Source organism: Misgurnus anguillicaudatus, chromosome 7 (genome assembly GCF_027580225.2).
Source record: "Misgurnus anguillicaudatus chromosome 7, ASM2758022v2, whole genome shotgun sequence".
Lineage (NCBI taxonomy): Eukaryota > Metazoa > Chordata > Actinopteri > Cypriniformes > Cobitidae > Misgurnus > Misgurnus anguillicaudatus.
In genome coordinates, this window is record NC_073343.2 from 9,197,949 (window position 1) to 9,217,494 (window position 19,546).

General features: G+C 39.3%; 1 protein-coding gene across 7 annotated transcripts in view; it reads left to right on the plus strand.

The window, feature by feature from the left end:
• The window catches only part of birc6 (baculoviral IAP repeat containing 6), a 117,248-nt gene that overhangs the window by 79,159 nt on the left and 18,543 nt on the right, over positions 1-19,546 (plus strand). For all 7 annotated transcript variants that reach the window (XM_073869396.1, XM_073869398.1, XM_073869392.1 and 4 more), the window contains exon 66: positions 18,459-18,675. In XM_073869396.1, coding sequence (XP_073725497.1) covers positions 18,459-18,675 — 217 coding nt within the window. The remainder of the gene's footprint in view (positions 1-18,458; positions 18,676-19,546) is intronic.

Sequence of the window (19,546 nt, forward strand, 5' to 3'; positions counted from 1 at the left end):
TTCACAGTTTCAATGTAGTTTAAATTTGCATTGAAACAGCTTAAAAGGGCTTTAAACAATCCCAAACTAGGCATACGTGTCTTATCTGGCGAAATGATCATCATTTTCCCCTAAAAAATAAAAATATGTACTTATTACTTACGTATTATGTAATCCCGTCGAAAGGTCATTGTTTGTCGCACATCTCGCAATTGGTTGTCATATATGTATGTTTCATTAAAAGATCCAGTTTCATGAAAATCCAGTGAGATTTAACATTATCGAAAATAGTTACCGAAAAAAGTCCTCTGCTATTGAAATTTACCAAGGGAACTATTTTCAGGCGTTGCATAATATGTGCCTGCTGCAGCCATGTTACGGCAGTAAAGTCCTTGATCATTACGCCAGAATGAGAGTCATATCGGCCTTTTTACTTTTAACTTTCTGTCGGTCTTGGTACACGATATAACTACAGAAGAATCAAATTTTTAATAGGAAAAATCTAAACTCTTTGGTTATTTTTGGCGCGGTGCTAGTGGTCTAGTCAGATTCGGTGGATTATGCTAAACTATGCTAAAAGTTGTACCGCCAGACCCGGAGATCAGCTGAATGGATTCCAAAACGGTAAAAATCAAATTTAACTCTAGGGGAGCTGGAAAAACAGCATATTTTCAAAAAAAGTGTCCCTTTTAAGTGTGTTTATATTTTGGTGAAGTATTCTCCGAAGTTAAAAGGACATCTTATTTTCTCGTAATCCTTGTCTGCAACTGTCCTACCTGAAACTTAAATGCAAGTTAAATGTGTGTGACTCACTCTGATCCCTGAGGAATATAATTCTTGTTTTCTTACTCAACATTGGTGCTCATAGTGGACATAAAATATACCGCAACCTCCCCTCCTCCTCATCCTCTTGACCGTCTTCTCACTGCTTTTTATGATACTCACTCCTGCTCTCCGCCCTTAGCTGGTCTTCTGTCCATTGATGTGTGTTAATAAACTATCAACCTCATTGTCCACGTTAACATTTTAATGGAGGGGGGCAGAACAGTCCCTGTTTACACTCTTTTCCTGCCACATCCAGTCCAATATAATCATATATCATTATTATGTGCCACATAAATACATTGGTTTAGTTCCATCAACCCCCAGACCTCAGCAGAGCCAGATCAATTATTGCTGTTTCAATTTCAAATGATCCTGACCTCTGGGTGGATGCTCAATTACGGGAGGTAAATAAAAGGAATTTGTCTTTAGGCATCAAAGTTAAGGAGAAAAAACTGTACCAGACTAAGATGTTGTAGTAAATTATCTACAGGACCTTAAAGTTGACAGTAAACTGTTTTGTGATTTGATGAAGCAAAAAGGTCAATTTTATTTGCATGTTGATTTTTGATATTTATTTATTGTTTGTTTGTGGTATGTTTGTTTGAGCAGTTGTTCTGTAGTCCCTTTCACACATACAGTCTTTACTGGTAATTTACTGGTAAATTGCAGTTAACATGTCATGTGTGAACAGAACCTTTCCGGTAAATCAGTGCTCCCAATTTACCAGTAAGACAGGTTGTAAGATTTACGGTAATTTACCGGTAAGCGCTGTGTGTGAACGAAAAATATAGCATTACCGGCATTTAGAACGGACGACGTCAGACCGCGCTGACAGATCGGGCCAATCAGAAAGTTTTTTATACAGGTGACGCGGTTTCCCCCAGACTGTTTACGGACGTTTCCACACACATGTTGCTTAAAAGTCGAGCACACCTGAAGTTAACATCCACATTTCTTCACCAAAGTTGTTTAAAACAGCTTACCATCTAATTGCCAAATTGCCGACGTCCTTAGCACACCATCTGTGAAGCCTAATGTGCAAACGCGCAGGTTCCGTTTGACGCCGCCTAACGCAATGTTGTTTGGTCACGAGCAACTTCGCGACCGTTTGCCACAGATGTGAAAACAACAAAATACGGACTGTGGATATTAAGTCATAACCCGCCGTTTACAAATACAACACGGACGGAGCTCGCCGGCCGCGCGCCACAGGTAACTTCCGCTTTCTCTCCGAGTTTACCGGTATTTTGATACTGATGTGTGAATGATGTCTTACTGGAAACACTGCATGTGTGAACAGCACATTTTTGTATTTACTGGTAAATTCATTTTGGTAAATTCATGGTAATTTACCAGAATTACTGTGTGAAAGAGGCTATTGTCTTAGCTGTAGCTTTCTGAGGTAGAAATGATAATGAAAGGACAAGAAATGATAGGAAGAATGAAATCAGGAAATTATGCATGCTGGCTGTCATCCAGGCCATATACGCACCACAGACCATGCTTTTGTACAGCTAGGCCTGTTTACTAATGTTTAACACTTCTTAATGTCTTCTGAGGTGGTGCTTGAAGTCGTGTCTTATATTTTCAGTAGCTCACAAACATCTAGTAGCCAATGGCTTTTACTGTATAATGCTGTACGCCAGCTGTTACGTTCCAGTTTAACTGTTCATCTATGGCATCTGACCCAGAGTCAGTCGGTACCTGGTTGTGACTTTTAGCATTTAAAGGACGCATTAGAGCCTTACCTTTCTTATTTGAGAGAATTCCTCATTATTCCAGGAAAATACCCCACCCCCCTTTATAATTAGTATCGGCACATTTCAGTCACCATAATGTGCAGAAATTATCGCACAGTCCAATTAAATGAAATTATTATGTGGGCGAATTTCCTCGGTCCCCGGTTCCCAGCGCCGTGCCAGAACATTTCAAAGGGATCAAACTCAACCCGGCGGGTTAGAAGCCATGAAGAAATCGGCAGGATTTTTTCCCATCCTCTCTAAGTGGAGTTCCTTGTCAGTAAGCCGTTGTTTATATTCATTTATTTGTTTGTAATTTTCTCTCTCTGGAGCTGTGGATCATATAATCATCAGGCTGACAGCCGGTGGTGGGCGATTATGGAGCGATCTCATTACTGTACGTGTGTGACCGTATTATAGTGACAGTGTGAGGAGAGGAGCGGATTGTGCTGACTCCTAGATCTACTTGTGTGTTCTGATATTTAACCTCTATTAGAATGTGATTATAATCGCTCAAGACCTTGTGCCTGAAATTAGAGCTTTAACTTAAACTTGACAAACAATAATCCTGATTCTGGGTAAAGTTTAATTTTTTAAGATAATGGGCCGTGTTTGTTAAATAAATGAGCAGAAACATTGAGAGTTAGTTGTCAAACTATTAAAGAGCACCTATTGTCCAATTCACGTTTTTTAATTTCCTTTGGTGTGTAAGTGGGTATTAGTACATGAAGATTTTCGTTGCAAAACGAGATAACTCCGTTTTTTTTTTCTTAAATCTTGTTTTTTGGTTGTGCATTCCAATTAATGTCAATTCAACTGCAGTTGGTTTGTTTTGTTTTAAACCTTCATAACTTAAAAAATTCAGCTAAGTAGCACCATAAAACAAAATAATAACATGATAACATAATAATAAACATGTTTTGACAAAAATGTTAAAAACTGAGTTATCTCATTTTGCAACGAAACTCTTCACATGTTAACAATATTCAAAATGTACATACCCCAAAGTGAACGATCGTCTCCAACGTAAATCTCTTTTCTGGCACTACAACAAACACATGGATTGTAGGTAACAGTTTACTTCCTGGGTTTGGTGATGTGGTAAAGGCCGACATTATCATAATTCCTCTGGCTTGGACTCAGAGCCTGTAAGTTGCATTGCATTGTTAGCGAATCTTTCAAACATGGTAAGGAGCGTCACATTTCCAGCTGACGTCAGAGGTATTTAGGCCAATCACAACGTGCAGATTAGCTGGCCAATCAAGGACACAGAGCTTTCCAAATCGAGTTTTGTACAAAATCAGTTCACTTCAGGAAGAGATTGAAATCTGGAGCTACAAAGATGTACGGTATGTGGAAAATAATGTGTTTTTTAACCATTAACCACGCAAATACATTGTATCATACCAAATACACAAAATAACGTTGTTTTTTAACCCGTTAATTGGCGCTGTCCCGTGAGCGGGACACCTACGTTTATTTCAATATTTTCTATGTAAATGTTAATCTATCACGACAAACTATATATTGTTGGAAAGGTCTAAGAATTTAGTTTTCATATTTCAAAACCTTTTAGCAGTAATAATAATGCAGTAACTGTAATTTATTCATTTGTGACACAAGTATGCAGCAAACCTCAAAGCAAACCAGCACAAACAAAAAATTTGACAATTTTATGTATTAAAAATTATACTGTATTGCATTTTTATTTATTACAAATAAATGTAAACTGCTTTAAAAAAAAAATATTTTCACCTCCAGACACCTCCCTAAAAAACGTTGAAGTGTCTTCTTTAAAACCAAAAAATTACCAAAATTAAAACCAAAATTAGGCTTCTAGACCAAAAAAAAAAAAAATGCCAGAGTTATATTAATTTAAAGGTGTATATCATCTTTTCACCAACCCCCCACTCAAAAAGGGCTGCGCCAGTTAAAGGGTTAACAATGAAATAGGTGCTCTTTAACAAATCCAATGGAGCTGACTAAATATTTCAGTATCAGAGGTTTTGGTAGACTTCATAATTTCTTATTTTAATGATAGACAAGATGAGCATATAAGTTAAAATCTGTTTTTTTATTTGTGAAGAAAACAGACAGAGTGCATCCCTTTCACTTTACGTCACTTTGCTTGACAACATGGGCGGTAAAACATGCAACATTTCAACAGGAAAATACGAAGAAAACAAATGACAAAATACAGATGCGATTAAAAATCAAATGTGTTCGACTGTATGTTATAAATGCACCAAGGCGTATTGATACAGACTCTTGTCATAAGACTTCAGGTCTTTACCTTGGACTCCTGGTGCAGTTTTAATTTTGTTTTGGAGATTGATCTCCTGCTCTTCTATCACACTGTTAAACTTCAGCAGCGCTGCATTAAACTGGACAGGGATGGGAATTACATTTACAAGATACAAAAATAACCCTTAGTGTAATCTGTCAAAATGACGGAAGGCTTTCAGATTTTTCCATCATTGTTCAAAAAAATTTGTCAAAGACGGAAAATTTTTGTTTAACGCAACCTCTGTTCGGCATGCACGTGTGTGATTTTTAGATAATTTCCATATATCTTGCAGCCCTAAACACACAATTATGCATTCTAAATTTACATACTTTTAAGCAACACTTAAAGGTGGAATGTGTAAATTTTATGTGCATCTAGTGGTGAGATTGTGAATTGCAACCAACAGCTCACCCCTCAATTTCAAAACGCATATGGTAGCCACCACAGGACAAACATGTTGTCGTCTTGGACAGTGTAGGGAAGAAACATGTTGTCGTCTTGGACAGCGTAGGGATGAAACGCTCTATACAACAGTTTGTCCATTTAGGGCTACTGTAGAAACATGATGGCCACTTCCATGTAAGGGAACCCATGGTGTATGTACATTTACATTTATTAATTTAGCTGACGCTTTTATCCAAAGCAACTCACAATTGCTATATATGTCAGAGGTCGCACGCCTCTGGAGCAACCAGGGGTTAAGTGTCTTGCTCAGGGACACAGGGTGTGTCACAGTGGATTCAAACCCAGGTCTCTCACATCAAAGGCGTGTGTCTTATCCACTGAACCCCCCTTTATGTAGATAAAAATGGCTCATTCTAATGTAATAAAACAATACAGTTCATTATGTAAGGTTTTTTCACCACTAATAATGTAGTTATGTTTATTATATTGCATTTCTGTCAAGTGATCCTTTTAAAAGTTACACAATGCACCTTTAATATTATCTTTGTGTAACTGAATTATTCTTGGGTATTATAGATCCAATTTGTGGCGTTTTCAGTTTTAAAATTCATTGTATTGCCAGTCTTCAGTTTAGTGTGGCTTTTTTTACATGGACATCAAGGGGCTTTGAAAAACAGCAGTTGCTGGTATAACGCAGTCCTTGAGCGTAGTTCTGCTGAGACTCACAGAAATGGACAGTAGTGAATTGGGTCAGCCCTGACAAGCTTTTCAAACCTGCTGCAACATCCTGCAAGATGCGTCCGCACTCCCTCCATCAAAAGCAAAAAATGAAGAAAGTGAGTGATGGCTCCTTCTAATGGATCTGTGTGCACTCATCTGATGCACTTTTTCAGAAATGTTTTCTCTATATTTCTGCTGCGGGAAATTCATATCAGCCAATCTGAGAGTTTGCACACTGGGATTTGACTCAAATGATTGTTTTCTTGTCAAGTATTTCCAAGTGTATTGTTTCTTACTCTCATTAAGATGTTTGTAGTGTAGGTGTGTAATAAAATTCAGCCGGTTTCTTCTCTGCTATGATGTATTAATATACTGCATTTTGCTCATTTGAACAGGTGCCCTTTGTAAAGTCTTATTTTCCTGTCTCCAAAGCTTTTTGACAGGGTGTGTGCCCACACAAAATGCCAAATGCCAGTCAGAGGGCCTGTCAAAATTAATTATGCCCTCCTGCATAGAGAGAGATAGATACTCCTCCTATACCTGGGTGGGGGGCATGGGAGCTAAATTGGATGAATGATCGGAAAGGAGGAGTGTAGAGTGGAATGGGAGGACAGGAAAAGTGAGGCCATTAAAATGAAGTAGACACAGAAAGTGTCTGAACCTCAGGATTATTTTCACTTTCTTAGTTTTTTTAGATTTGATTTAAAAGTGCTGGGTTTAAACAATTATATCTAATTGGTAATGATGTGGGCACTAGGTCTGACCCTGGCTCTGCTTCAGAATTTGATCAAGGTTTTTGTAGACCACAGACTTATTTTATTTGGTGTGAATGAGAACAAGGCTATAAGTGACAGAAGTACAATTGTGTTCATGAAATCAAAAATCAATTTGCTTTCTCAATTCACATTTCTCGCCTTTGTAATCTTTCATCGAAATATGACTTGCTTCGCCTCTGAAATGTCTTTCCATTTCAGTTTATCAAACCACCTTATTTTTCACTATAAGATCAATTCCCAGTGGGGAATTCCTAACTTTCGTTTTTTCCACTGTATAATACCCTGTTTGACTTCAAAATGCCTTTCAGGTAAATTTTTTTTCTTAAAATATATAAACATACAAATATATCAAATGAAAGAACAGACTCTCTGCTTTCAAACAAAACAGGGAAAAAACTTTCATTCTATCTATATTTTTTCTCTGCTTATAAATGTAAATATGGGCATTTTTCTAAAAAAATAAAAAAAATGGTAAAAAGTTGAAGTAATTGCATTTTTTTGAAGGAATTTTGTTAAGATCAGATTCAGAATGATTATCAAAACATACACAGAGTTTAAAATTGGTAAATAATTTTTTTGCTTCAATTTTTTTATAAATTGGGTAAGTGCGCCTAGCCTGGTGCAACCAGACTCTCGTACATTCATTTCATTTGTACAGAGAGTCTGGCCACGCTCCATTGCAAAGCGTTACTTCCGTTAAGGCGGGTCCTCTGTTGAAGTTTAAAACTATTGGATCTGCCCAGAGTCACTCTGAATCTGCCATAACCAATCGCTAATGTTTGGTCGTGACGTATCTCACTCAGTCTGGTGCACGACCCCAACGTCTGCGTTCTTAGCCACTCCCCGCTGTTCGCTGATTGGACCTGCAGATTTTTGCCGGAGAAAACGAAACTCAACACAGCAATTCCAGACGTTCTTCTGAAGCGAAATGAAAATTAAGCGGAAGAATGTAGGAGGGCGGAGCCAGGCTAAAGTGCGCCATCCATTGGATAATCGCGGTATTACAAATTAACATAAAACCTCATCAGGGACACGTTTTTTTTCATGCAAATGTTTTCTCTTAATTGACGAGATAACTCGTCAATAGCGGGGAAAGAGTTAAATAGGTTACACCGATTATAATTTCGTATCGATTAAATTTTTATTTTATGCATTTTCGTAACCCATGTTGTTTGGAGTTCCATTTTTACTGTAAAGTTGTTAAGCGTGATATATATATACATACGCCATAGCTACGCTGCAGGCTGTGCATATCTCTGCGTAGCCTGATGCACACCTCTCCAAAAATGTAACAATGCGTCAGTTCTAAACGGATCACTTTCCTCGTACACACTTTCGTTCACGATGGTAAACACAAAAGTGGACCAAGTTGAGGAGTAATATGTAACTCAAGCTGCAACAAAGTTTCTGGCTGTTTCTCAATTCCAAGAACGCAGGGAACGGACTTGCGTTCTCATGGAAATCGGTCTTGCTAGGCGACCTTGGAAGAACGAACTCAGAAGGTCGCGAGAACACAGAACACACTTGTGAGAATTGAGATGTGTGCGATCTTTCTGTTGGTCACCTGACCTCCACCATTGTTTTGTCGCAATGACTTCTGGGGCGTAAAACGATTTCAGCGCGCAAGTCTGCACTTAATGCATCCTTGATATCAAGAACACATCCGGGTATTTTCATTCATCCTCTGTACTTGCGTTCTTGAGAATTGGAATTGAACTTCCACGGTTAATGATGACGTAGAGCGAGGACGCAAGATCGCTAAAGAACTCATATTGAGAAACAGCCTCTGTCTTTTACCTCCATCACTGCTGACGCTTCACCAACAATATACACAACAAGCTGCCTCTTCTTTGGTTTTGCCTTGATACTATATATAGACGGTTTCAGTAGTAACTACGTAAACAAGCGGCTTTCGTGGTCAACACGTAACTTTCGGTAAACTCAGCTAAGAATAAATAACCACAAAACCTTTTTAAAGGGTTTATTTATATAACAAGCAAAATAAACAACACGTAGAGTATGTAGGAAACCAAAACATTTGTTATTTTCGACGAGGTATTTGTTCAAGAGTCCAGTTTAGCAACTAGTCAGACCAAGAAACAAACAGAAACCGGAAGTAAAGTTCTGACCAGACGCACAATCGCGTGACCGCACGTGCGTCCGATGAAACCGTCTATACACCAGTTACATGCCTGCTAGCGATCTGCATTGGTAATTGCACTTTGATTTTAACAACGACGCAGAAGTATAAATGAAAGCTGACACATAGCTTATTTCGTAGAGGCTACAGTGTTGGTCCTACGCAGAACTATAAATCGACCTTTAGTGATCCACTTTTCATAGCAGTATTTTCGTTCACATCCAATTGACTGCATCATCTACTTTGACTGAAGTCTATTACAAGGTGTGCCAGAATGTTTTCAATCCACAGATCAGTGAGCAAACCCAATTCCCGCCCTCTTGAGGAGGCTGTAACGGTGTCGTCAACAGAAACCCTCTGAATGATTTAGTGGCCTTAAATGTTGCAGAAAGGGAAGAATACGCTTTGTTATCCTTCCGTTAGCTGAAGGTTTTATAGCAGCTCACAGAGGATAAAAATTACAGCCCCGTGGTCGTCCCCATTAGCTCAATCAAACATCCTCGTGCATAAACAGCCTCCGCTGGTGTGGTTTCCTCAGATACAAGACTATTTCCCCCAAAATTACAGCTTTTCACCCTGACACCTCTGAAAGCAACTGTACATAAACCTCTGGAAGGGTGCCACTTTCTCATGAGGATGTTCTGGCATGCTTATAATTAGATAGTCTGGGCACCAAAGCGTCTGCTGGCTGACTTTTCGTGTTTAAAATAACTCCGAGTGCCGCAGATGTCACCTTTATTGTCTGAAATAGGGTGGATTGAGTCCAAAGAGAATTTTAAAGCATGTGTGCCAATTCTTTCGGGTTGGTTTCTGTGATGAAGAATAGATGGAGCTGCTCGGGTCTCGTCAGACCAGGCTTGTTTGATGGACTGATTGATCTATAGTAGTCTAACCGAACCATAGCCAGTTCGGGACTCAAGTTTTTGTTGTTGAATGAAGGGCTTTGAAGTAGTTTTACATTTGAGGTATAAGGATATAGACAGATTCTTGTAGGCTGAGGTCACAACGGATGCTATATTGAAGCTTTGAAACATAAATTGTGTTTTTCTATATCTATATTGAGCCATCGTGATCCATCCCCAACATTCTTGCCTCAGCCTCTGCTTTCTTTAAAGTGCATGTATCAAGAGATCAGATCAGTTTCCTGAGTTCATGTGAGAGTCAGCGGCCAGTCTTGTGCATCAGTCTCAGTGTTATGTGTGCTAGAGAGATGCAGAAGCGTGGATGAGATGCAGCAATGTTCCTCTTGTTTTATTCCTCATTCTCTTGCATTATTGATGGAGAGCTTCTCCAAGCTCTCACTGCATGTTGTGCTTTTGCTCCACCAGCCACATCTCATGCAAACACACACAGATGCTCCAGACGGGACTCCTTTGCCCTCTGTGATTGAGAATTTATGATTCTGTGTCAGGCTCACTTGCGCTCTGCAAAAGCAGCATTTAAAATCGGACACCTGTCAGTCTGATTTATTTCAACACGTGCAGTCAGTTCGCGCACATGTACATGCATGCCGTGGCGGAGTCATTTTATTGGAGGATTTTTTTTCTCTTGTCCTCTTTCTTTGAGTGTCATAAACAGTTATGCATTTCTACACATTGTAAATAAGCGGATTAAATTTTAACAAACCCACAAGGCAAAAAGCGAGTGTGTGTTTCCACGCTGGTGCTGATGTGTGTGTTGTCCCGGCTGTCCTCGAGATATTTGTTGTCATGGTGACAAAGAGTTTCTGGCACATACTTGGAGAGCTGTCACATACACAGTGTACGGCCCTAAAATGTCTTTGGGGTACATTTTCATGTTTTCTCACAAACAAGCAAGAAGCATTTGTGAATGGTGGTTCGCAAAGGGTTCATTGTGTATTAGTTCATTTTTAAATGAATATTTACAATTTGCTTAAATGACAAGTTCGTTATTTTACACTTTCAGATTGTTTATGATGAAATAGAACGGTTTTGACTGAAATATGGACATATGATGCTGGCCCGAAAATTTTCGGTTTCTGTGGTATCAACTTTCCACCGTCAAATGGCTGCATAGGTGCACCTGGAACAATCCTTCCTAAAATGCATTAAACTTTCGTTTGCAAAGACATGAAACTCACGTAGTTGTCTGGGGTGTTCACTGATATGCTCACACAAAAATCGCTGCAAAAGATTCTTTCCAACAGGTGTTTTAGCATTCGTTGTAAACTTGTGGACCTATTTTTCCAAACGCCTCACACCTGTACATTCTTCCGTTGAGAGCTTGAATAATAGACACTCCAGCCCAGTTGGTGGCGATAATCCACCTTTGCCAATTGCAAGAATACAAACAACTCCGTTTCCGGCGGCGGAGTAATACCGTACCTCACAGCACATCTAATACAAGTCAATCGAGTTGGACAAAATGTATGATTGGAAAGCATCTTTTGCAGCGATTTTTGTGTGAGCATATCAGTGAACACCCCTGACCACTCGTTGAGTTTCACGTCTTTGTAAACGAAAGTTTAATGCATTTTAGGAATGATTGTTTTTGGAATGTCACATTACATTTTTTAATGCAGTATGTTCACTTCAAGACATAAATAATTGTTTTTTACTAGAAAACATGCCGAGATTGTTTTGTGTGTATCTGTTTGGTAAAGACATGAGAGAAAATGCATTTTCAAAAATTCAACTCTCTTTATGCGAGTTTCTGAATGTGTGCTTTTGTACGTAGCTTGCTAGTAACATTTATACGAACTACCTGCACATCCGGGAGCTTAACTGTAAATTTCGTCACAGCCTCTTTTTAGGGGAAATAAATAGACTTTCATACGAAATAGCGGCACAAAGCAACAGTTGTACACAGCCGGCAGGCATGAATAACTTAAGAAATTAATCAGATCAAACATGTCAAGTAATTATATGTCCACCTTGCCTGCCATAAAGCGTGAAAGATACATCCACAAACTTAATTTGATCAATTTAAAAACATGCCCCTTATTCTCGCAGCGTCAAATTTGTGTAACAACACTACCCAGTGGCCAGAGGTGTCTTACCCGGACATTTACTTGTACCTCATGGAGTCAACACGGAAGCCAGTGAATGATTTTACTTGGTATTTTAAAGTAAACATCTTTAAATGTATATATTATGTCTTTAAATTAAAGGAATAGTCTACTCATTTTCAATATTAAAATATGTTATTACCTTAACTAAGAATTGTTAATACATCCCTCTATCATCTGTGTGCGTGCACGTAAGCGCTGGAGTGCGCTGCGACGCTTCGATAGCATTTAGCTTAGCCCCATTCATTCAATGGTACCATTCAGAGATAAAGTTAGAAGTGACCAAACACATCAACGTTTTTCCTATTTAAGACGAGTAGTTATACGAGCAAGATTAGTGGTACAAAATAAAACGTAGCCCTTTTCTAAGCGGATTTAAAAGAGGAACTATATTGTATGGCGTAATAGCACTTTTGGGAGTACTTCGACTCGCCTGAAAAGTCTGCTCCCCTTCTCCCTCTCATAATGAGAGAGGGAGGGTGTTACTGCGCCGAGTCGAAGTACTCCCAAAAGTGCTATTACGCCATACAATATAGTTCCTCTTTTAAATCAGCATATATATTCAATACAAAATGATTCCCCATGACTCCTGGTGACATATTGACATCTTGTGAAGCAAATTGATCGGTTTATACAAGAAATTGAACGCTATTTACAACATTATTACCACATAGGAAGTGCGCTCTTCTTGTGATGTTTGCTGTTGACAAACCAGCCTCGACAGCCCAGCAGTTATCTATCTAAAATAACACGATGATCATGATTGGTTGTAAAATATTGGAATTGTGGCAAGCTTAGAAAAACACCAACAGCTTGTCCCATGAGAGCGTTTGAGGTTTTACGGGATAAAAAAGGGGGCAGATTTTTTTTCATTTCAGGGTGGTTGTGAACATTCGCGCGCAACAGTTACAGTGATTAATATAAGTATTTAAACACCCTGCTATTTTGCAAGTTCTCCCACTTAGAAATCATGGAGGCATCCGAAATTCTCATCATAGGTGCATGTCCACTGTGAGAGACATAATCTAAAAAAAATGTTTTTTTAACTATTTATTTGTATGATACAGCTTCAAATAAGTATTTGAACACCTGTATATCAGCTAGAATTCTGACCCTCAAAGATCTGTTAGTCTGCCTTTAAAATGTCCACTTCCACTCCGTTAATTATCCTAAATTAGATGCACCTGTTTGAGGTTGTTAGCTGCATAAAGACACCTGTCCACCCCATACAATCAGTAAGAATCCAACTACTAACATGGCCAAGACCAAAGAGTTGTCCAAAGACACCAGACACAAAATTGTACACCTCCACAAGGCTGGAAAGGGCTACGGGAAAATTGCCAAGCCGCTTGGTGAAGAAAGGTCCACTGTTGGAGCAATCATTAGAAAATGGAAGAAGCTAAACATGTCAATCTCCCTCGGACTGGGGCTCCATGCAAGATCTCACCTTGTGGGGTCTCAATGATCCTAAGAAAGGTGAGAAATCAGCCCAGAACTACATGAGAGGAGCTGGTCAATGACCTGAAAAGAGCTGGGACCACCGTTTTCAAGGTTACTGTTGGTAAAACACCAAGACGTCATGGTTTGAAATCATGCATGCATGGCACGGAAGGTTCCCCTGCTTAAACCAGCACATGTCCAGGCCCGTCTTAAGTTTGCCAATGTTACCATTTGATTGATCCAGAGGAGTCATGGGAGAAAGACATGTGGTCAGATGAGACTAAAATAAAACTTTTTTGTCATAATTCCACTAAAAGTGTTTGGAGGAAGAAGAATGATGAGTACCATCCCAAGAACACCATCCCTACTGTGAAGCATGGGAGTGAAAGCATAATTCTTTGGGGGTGTTTTTCTGGACATGCACCTATGATGACAATTTCAGACCCCTCCATGATTTCTAAGTGGGAGAACTTGCAAAATAGCAGGGTGTTCAAATACTTATTTTCCTCACTGTGTGTTCAAACAACATATAGAAGTGAGTTTCTCATATTACGTGACCTTTAAAATAGAAAGTATTTTGGTTAATTGTGAAGTATTCATAAAATTGGATAGAAAGTATTGTGTGGTATCGGGTTCGAGGTGCAGGTGTTATACAGCTAAGTATCAAACTCTTCAATATTCATTGCTTTCTTTTCGCATGAAACCGGTGTATGCCGATTAAAGGAGGTGGACAAGTATTTACTTGCTGTTTTTTTTACATCATTCAAATTTGGTTAGGTGGTTAATAACACATTTTTCTGTTGTGACAAACTCCGAACGCATTTAATATCTGACTTTACTGGGACTTTAAGCTGTAATAGTCTCAGTTCCAGATGTGATGTATATTGCTTGCATTGGCTGTGTAGATGGCTTGTGTTTCTCCACATTCACACACCATCTAAGGCTGATACAGTTTATCTTTTCTAAGACATCGGAGTGATGGGATCAAGGGAGAGGTCAGTCACAAAGGGCTTGTGGTGCAAATGGAGAATCATTTAAAGGACTAAAACTGTGGCCCAGGCTCAGTACGAGTCAAGATGACTTGTGACCTTCAGAGTCAGATAAATGGAGATTGGTTGTATGATATTGTCATGTCCTTAAAGGAATTTGATGTCATGTAAGACTAGCAAAGTGAAGTGAGAGACTGCGTGTTTGTACCGAAAATTGGATGGAAGACAAATGTGTGTATGCGGGTGACTTATTGCCCCAGTGGAGCCTGAATTATTAATCACACATACATTTACACATTTAAATGATCTGTCTTCTGCTTTGCTGTTTTCTCCTCTTTTCTTTTTGTTTTGACTCCCTTCTGGTCTCATCTCCTGATTTTCCTCTCCTCCTTTATGATCCTCATGTTCTCCCATCTCCTCCTCTGTAATTTTCTCTTCTTCATTTCTCATTTATTGCACCCCCTCCACATCCATTCTTGTCTCGTTTTCCACTTGCCTCCTTTGTCTCCTACTTTCTTCTCTTGCGTTCTTTGTCCTTTTCTTGTCTCCTTTCATCTCCTCTATTCTCCCCTCCTCTCCTTCTGTCTTGTCCTCTCTGAATGGCTATGGAGGGCAGGGAAGCTGACGTATGTGTCCTCTCTGCGTTCGCTAACATTGTTTATCATCCACCCAATCCAGCATGGAGCTGAATGTCTGATGAGGGAGAGAAGGCCAAAGATGAGCGTTTGTGTGCAGTAAATCAGATAGTCTGTAAATGAGATGAGAGTGAAGGAGAAACAGTCTGAACTGAGGAGAGCATGAGGAGAATCCGGAACGCATAGTGACATTAAGATACGACGCACACAACGGTCTCTGATCTTCGGCGTCCTCGTAGAAGCCGCACACTTTATTGAATCTATTTGATAGCCCACTTCCATTTCTTTGAAATTCCTCTTTCCTTCTTAGAAAGACACAAAAATAAATGACATGCACAATTATGAAGCAAGACAAGCTAAAAACATTGTGCTTTACGCAAGATAACACAAAACAGCAAACTAAACATACTGCTGCTCTCGCACACACATTTCCTGCGCAGGTCTTGCATTCATTACACACTGATAATATGAGCCTGATTATACGGTTTTGCTTGAAGACCCTTAATAATCTCTCTCGCTTGCTTTTTTTACTCTCGCTGTCGTCGTTCTAGCTTTAAGACTCTGGTGTGCCACAAAAGGATTATCGCTTCTCTTCCTTCTCCACACAGGAAACAAACACAAAGAGCCCAAATGCTTCAGGCCGCTTGGTCTTCACGGAAGCACAGTAGAAAGAGATCGATGGGGTTTTTGGTCTTACTTGTGTTAAAAAAAGTCTTTGTTACTGGCTTTTTTGTCAATTCCTTTTGTAACTTTTGACTTTGTTTTAAAACTAATGCACATGTTTGTCTAAAAGAGAGATTATGAAAAGGATGTGACCGTCACAGCCATCAGGATATATTTGATGTGGAATGTGCAGTGGGGCGTGGACCAATAAGATGTTGGTGTGAACGGGGTTAACCACAAATGTGGTGCCTGATTTTGACATCTGTGGGTTCAGGGTCCTGTCCTTGTGCTTTGGTAAGCTTCTGTCTAAAATTTTGACCAACACACGTTGTGTCCCTCACGTCCTGCAGATTGGATCCTTCACCTCCTGCCGGATGTCCATTTGTGTAGGATGGGGAGTCAGTGACCTGTCCATATCAATGTAGTGAATTATATGTAGTGTAATAATAAACAGGCCAACAATACTCCTGAAAACATCTCTTGTTAAAAGTGTTATTAAAGCTTTATAAAGCATTAAAGGGGTTATAGTGTGAAAATCAGACTTTTTTGCTATAATTGGGTCCCCAGTGCTTTTATCAACGTAGAAAACGTGAAAAGATCAACCCAGTAACTTTGTTTTGGTAATCCATTCTCTGCAAGCATGTGGAAAAATAGGTTGATCAGATTTTGCCTGTTTTGTTATAGGTAACAGGTCCAATTACAATAATACCGCCTCTTCGTACTGCCATTTAGTGCACACACACACACACACACACACACACACAGAGAGAGAGAGAGAGAGAGAGAGAGAGAGATTTGACAGCACAAAAGAGTTTCAATTTCAACAAACCACCATTATGGCAAACAATGTTTCCGTTTCATCAGCTCATTTGCATTTAAAAGGACACACCCAAAAACGGCACATATTTGCTCACACCTATTAAGTGGCAATTTTAAAATGTTATAATACATTATCTATATGTTATTTTAAGCTAAAACTTCACATATGTATTCTGGGGACACTTAAGATTTATTTCACATCTTAAAAAAATCTCATAATATGACCCCTTTAACCAACAATTCTTTAGAGGTCAACAGAGTTAGTTGTGTTGCACATCATAGAATACCGTGTTGGTATCTGTTCATTTTTAAAGTAGGAGAAAACTAAAAATGTTTAGCTTATTTGTAATATTTTTGTCTAACGGATTTAAACTCAATATTGTGTAAACGTCACCGGCTGTGACATGGCAAAGCACTATAGTAAAACGATGATGCTTCGTTGTCTCTTTATTAGTTAAGATTGCGTGTTCTTATCCAATGGGAAAACATTTCGATTGTGTGGGTGTGTGCATGCATGCATGCGTGTGTGTGTTGTTGTGTATGCGTGCCTGTGCATGTGTTTCGTGCAGCCAGGCCAGCAAGAAGTCAGGGGCTCGGGGCTATCGCATTCTGATACGGTTCTATATAGTAAAGTCAAATGTGAAGCCACCCTGACACTACACACTGTAACGGTTCATTCACACGGGGTGAAAACGTTAATGCTTCTCATTTACTTTTAATTGGTGATGTCATGTGTTGTCAAACTGAATTGTGACGATAGTATAGTATCGATAGTATTGTACGATCTAAAAATGGTGTATATCGCCCAACACTAGTGCAAATAACTTAGTGCGAGACAGCCAATTACATTTATGCAAGACCGAAGCATATGTTGCGGCCACTGTGATTGGCTATTGGCAACGCTTAGGACAAGTTTTCTGTAAAGCATTAACGCTTTCGCCCCGTGTGAATGTACCGTAAGTACACACAGTAATTAAGAGAGTTGGGTCGCAGGAAACGGTGTACTGAAAATTCGTTGGATGATTTTCCCACCGATGCTGTCAGGGCTAGACTCGCCCTAAGTAGTAGTCGAAATTAGATTTAAATTCTCTTTCAATGCACTCAAATGAATATACCTTTCCACAAACACTGTACATACTTTCATGGCATAGTATAAGCAGGCGATGCAGGCTCAGTTGTCTGAGTGCATCTGGTTTGCCATCAACTACAAATATGCTCAGAAAAGCTTCAAGAGGCAGGTGCACTTTGACCTTGCTCATGAAAGCAATTTGCAAGTAGGCAAGAATGCGAATGCGGTACCATGTCCTGAGGACCTTTCGGTTGTTTTTTCAAACACTATTATTTCAAAAACAGTTTTATTTGACATTTGTTTAAATGAAATATTATATTCAGTTTAATTAGTGCCAGGCAAAGATTAATCGCAATTAATCGCATACAAAATAAAAGTGATTTTTAGCATAATATACAAGTGTGGGCTGTGTGTAATTATTATGTGTATATATAAATACACACACACATCTATGTATGTATTTAAGAAACATTTACATGTGTATATATATTATTTATATTTTTATATGTTTATTATGATATATACATTTTAAAAAATTATATATAAATGTTCTGAAATGTATATATGTATGTGAGTGTTTTTAAATATACATAATAATTACACACAGCACACACACATATTTTATACAAAAATTAACTTATATTTTGTATGCAATTAATCGCGATGAATCTTTGCCCAGCACTATTTTTATGTAATACTGCTATTCTATGTAAATCTTAATATTTGTTACACTAAACACGCCCACTTAAGTTGCATTTTTCAAAACGATACTGAGGTAGACTGAAGCTGAAGCAGTGAGGTTTCATGACCCTTTAACTTTGTATGTCTGAATATATGTGTGTGTGGATTGTCCGTTTTGTCCTTCCGCCATTTAAGATGTAATTGACTTTGTTTTTTATAAGCGTCTGGTCTCAGTACGTAATGTCTTTCTTTGTCCCCTACAGTTTTGGACATGGCGCGTCACGTCCCCCTGTATCGTGCTCTGCTGGAGCTGCTGAGGGCCATTTCCACCTGCACCAGCCTGGTTCCTTTGCTCCTGCCACTCTCGGGAGACGCTGCCGAGGAAGAGGAGGACGAAGAGCGATCGGAGTGTCAGACTTCTGTTGGCATGTTGCTGGCCAAGATGAAGACCTGCGTGGACACCTACACCAACCGCCTCAGGTGAGCTTGCCCTCTAACCTCACCATCCGCTAGTCGGCGGATGCTGATGGATAATTGTCCACACTGTGACACTCTCCGTCTCTGATCTTCCTAAAGAAACAGTGTCTGTCTCAGCTGATGCTACATCTACAAGTCAAAACCAGCATTTTTTCTAGATTTTTAGAGTTGTGCTTCTTGCAAAGTTTCAAAACTTAAGTGACTGCCCAGAGTTTTTAGCTTTTTCTACAGTTTCATAACTCTGTTAAAAACATATTGTTTGCTGGTGCAGAACTATGGTTTGGGGAGGGGGGTGTTTACCAGAAACTTTCTTTTGTAAGTTAAGGTAAGGTTGCTATGGGAAACAGTAGGATTTTTTGTCTACTCAAAAGATTTTTTTTTTGCCTTTTTTAGATTTTGGTATCTTTTAATTTATCTTCATTGCTCATTCGAGTAGGTAAGAAAAAGTGCTTAGTTATAGGGGTGGGTTTTATTTGTCTTTATCATAATGGAATAGTCTTCATGGGTAGCAGACGGTCTGTGTGACGGGCTGTTAGTCACAGGAAGAATACGGATGAGCTTGGCTCCGCCCGAGTGTACGTGAGACCACGTGCGTCCGTTGTGACTGTTTTAATTACTGTCCTCTGCTTCACCTACAGGTAAAAAACATTAATGACATTTAAGTCCCCTTTCATTTTTCTCCTCCTGCTTAATGAATGATGCATGTTGTGAGGGCACAGGCTTACTCGAACGACAGCTGGGTGTTGTTGTTAATGGTTTACTCAGGGACAAGTCACTTTCTGCTGCTCGGATATGCGTTCAGCGTGTACTGCTCCATCTGCACGGGGGTTTTTTTTGGGTCGTGAACATGAGAGGCAGAGCGCTCTTGAGCATT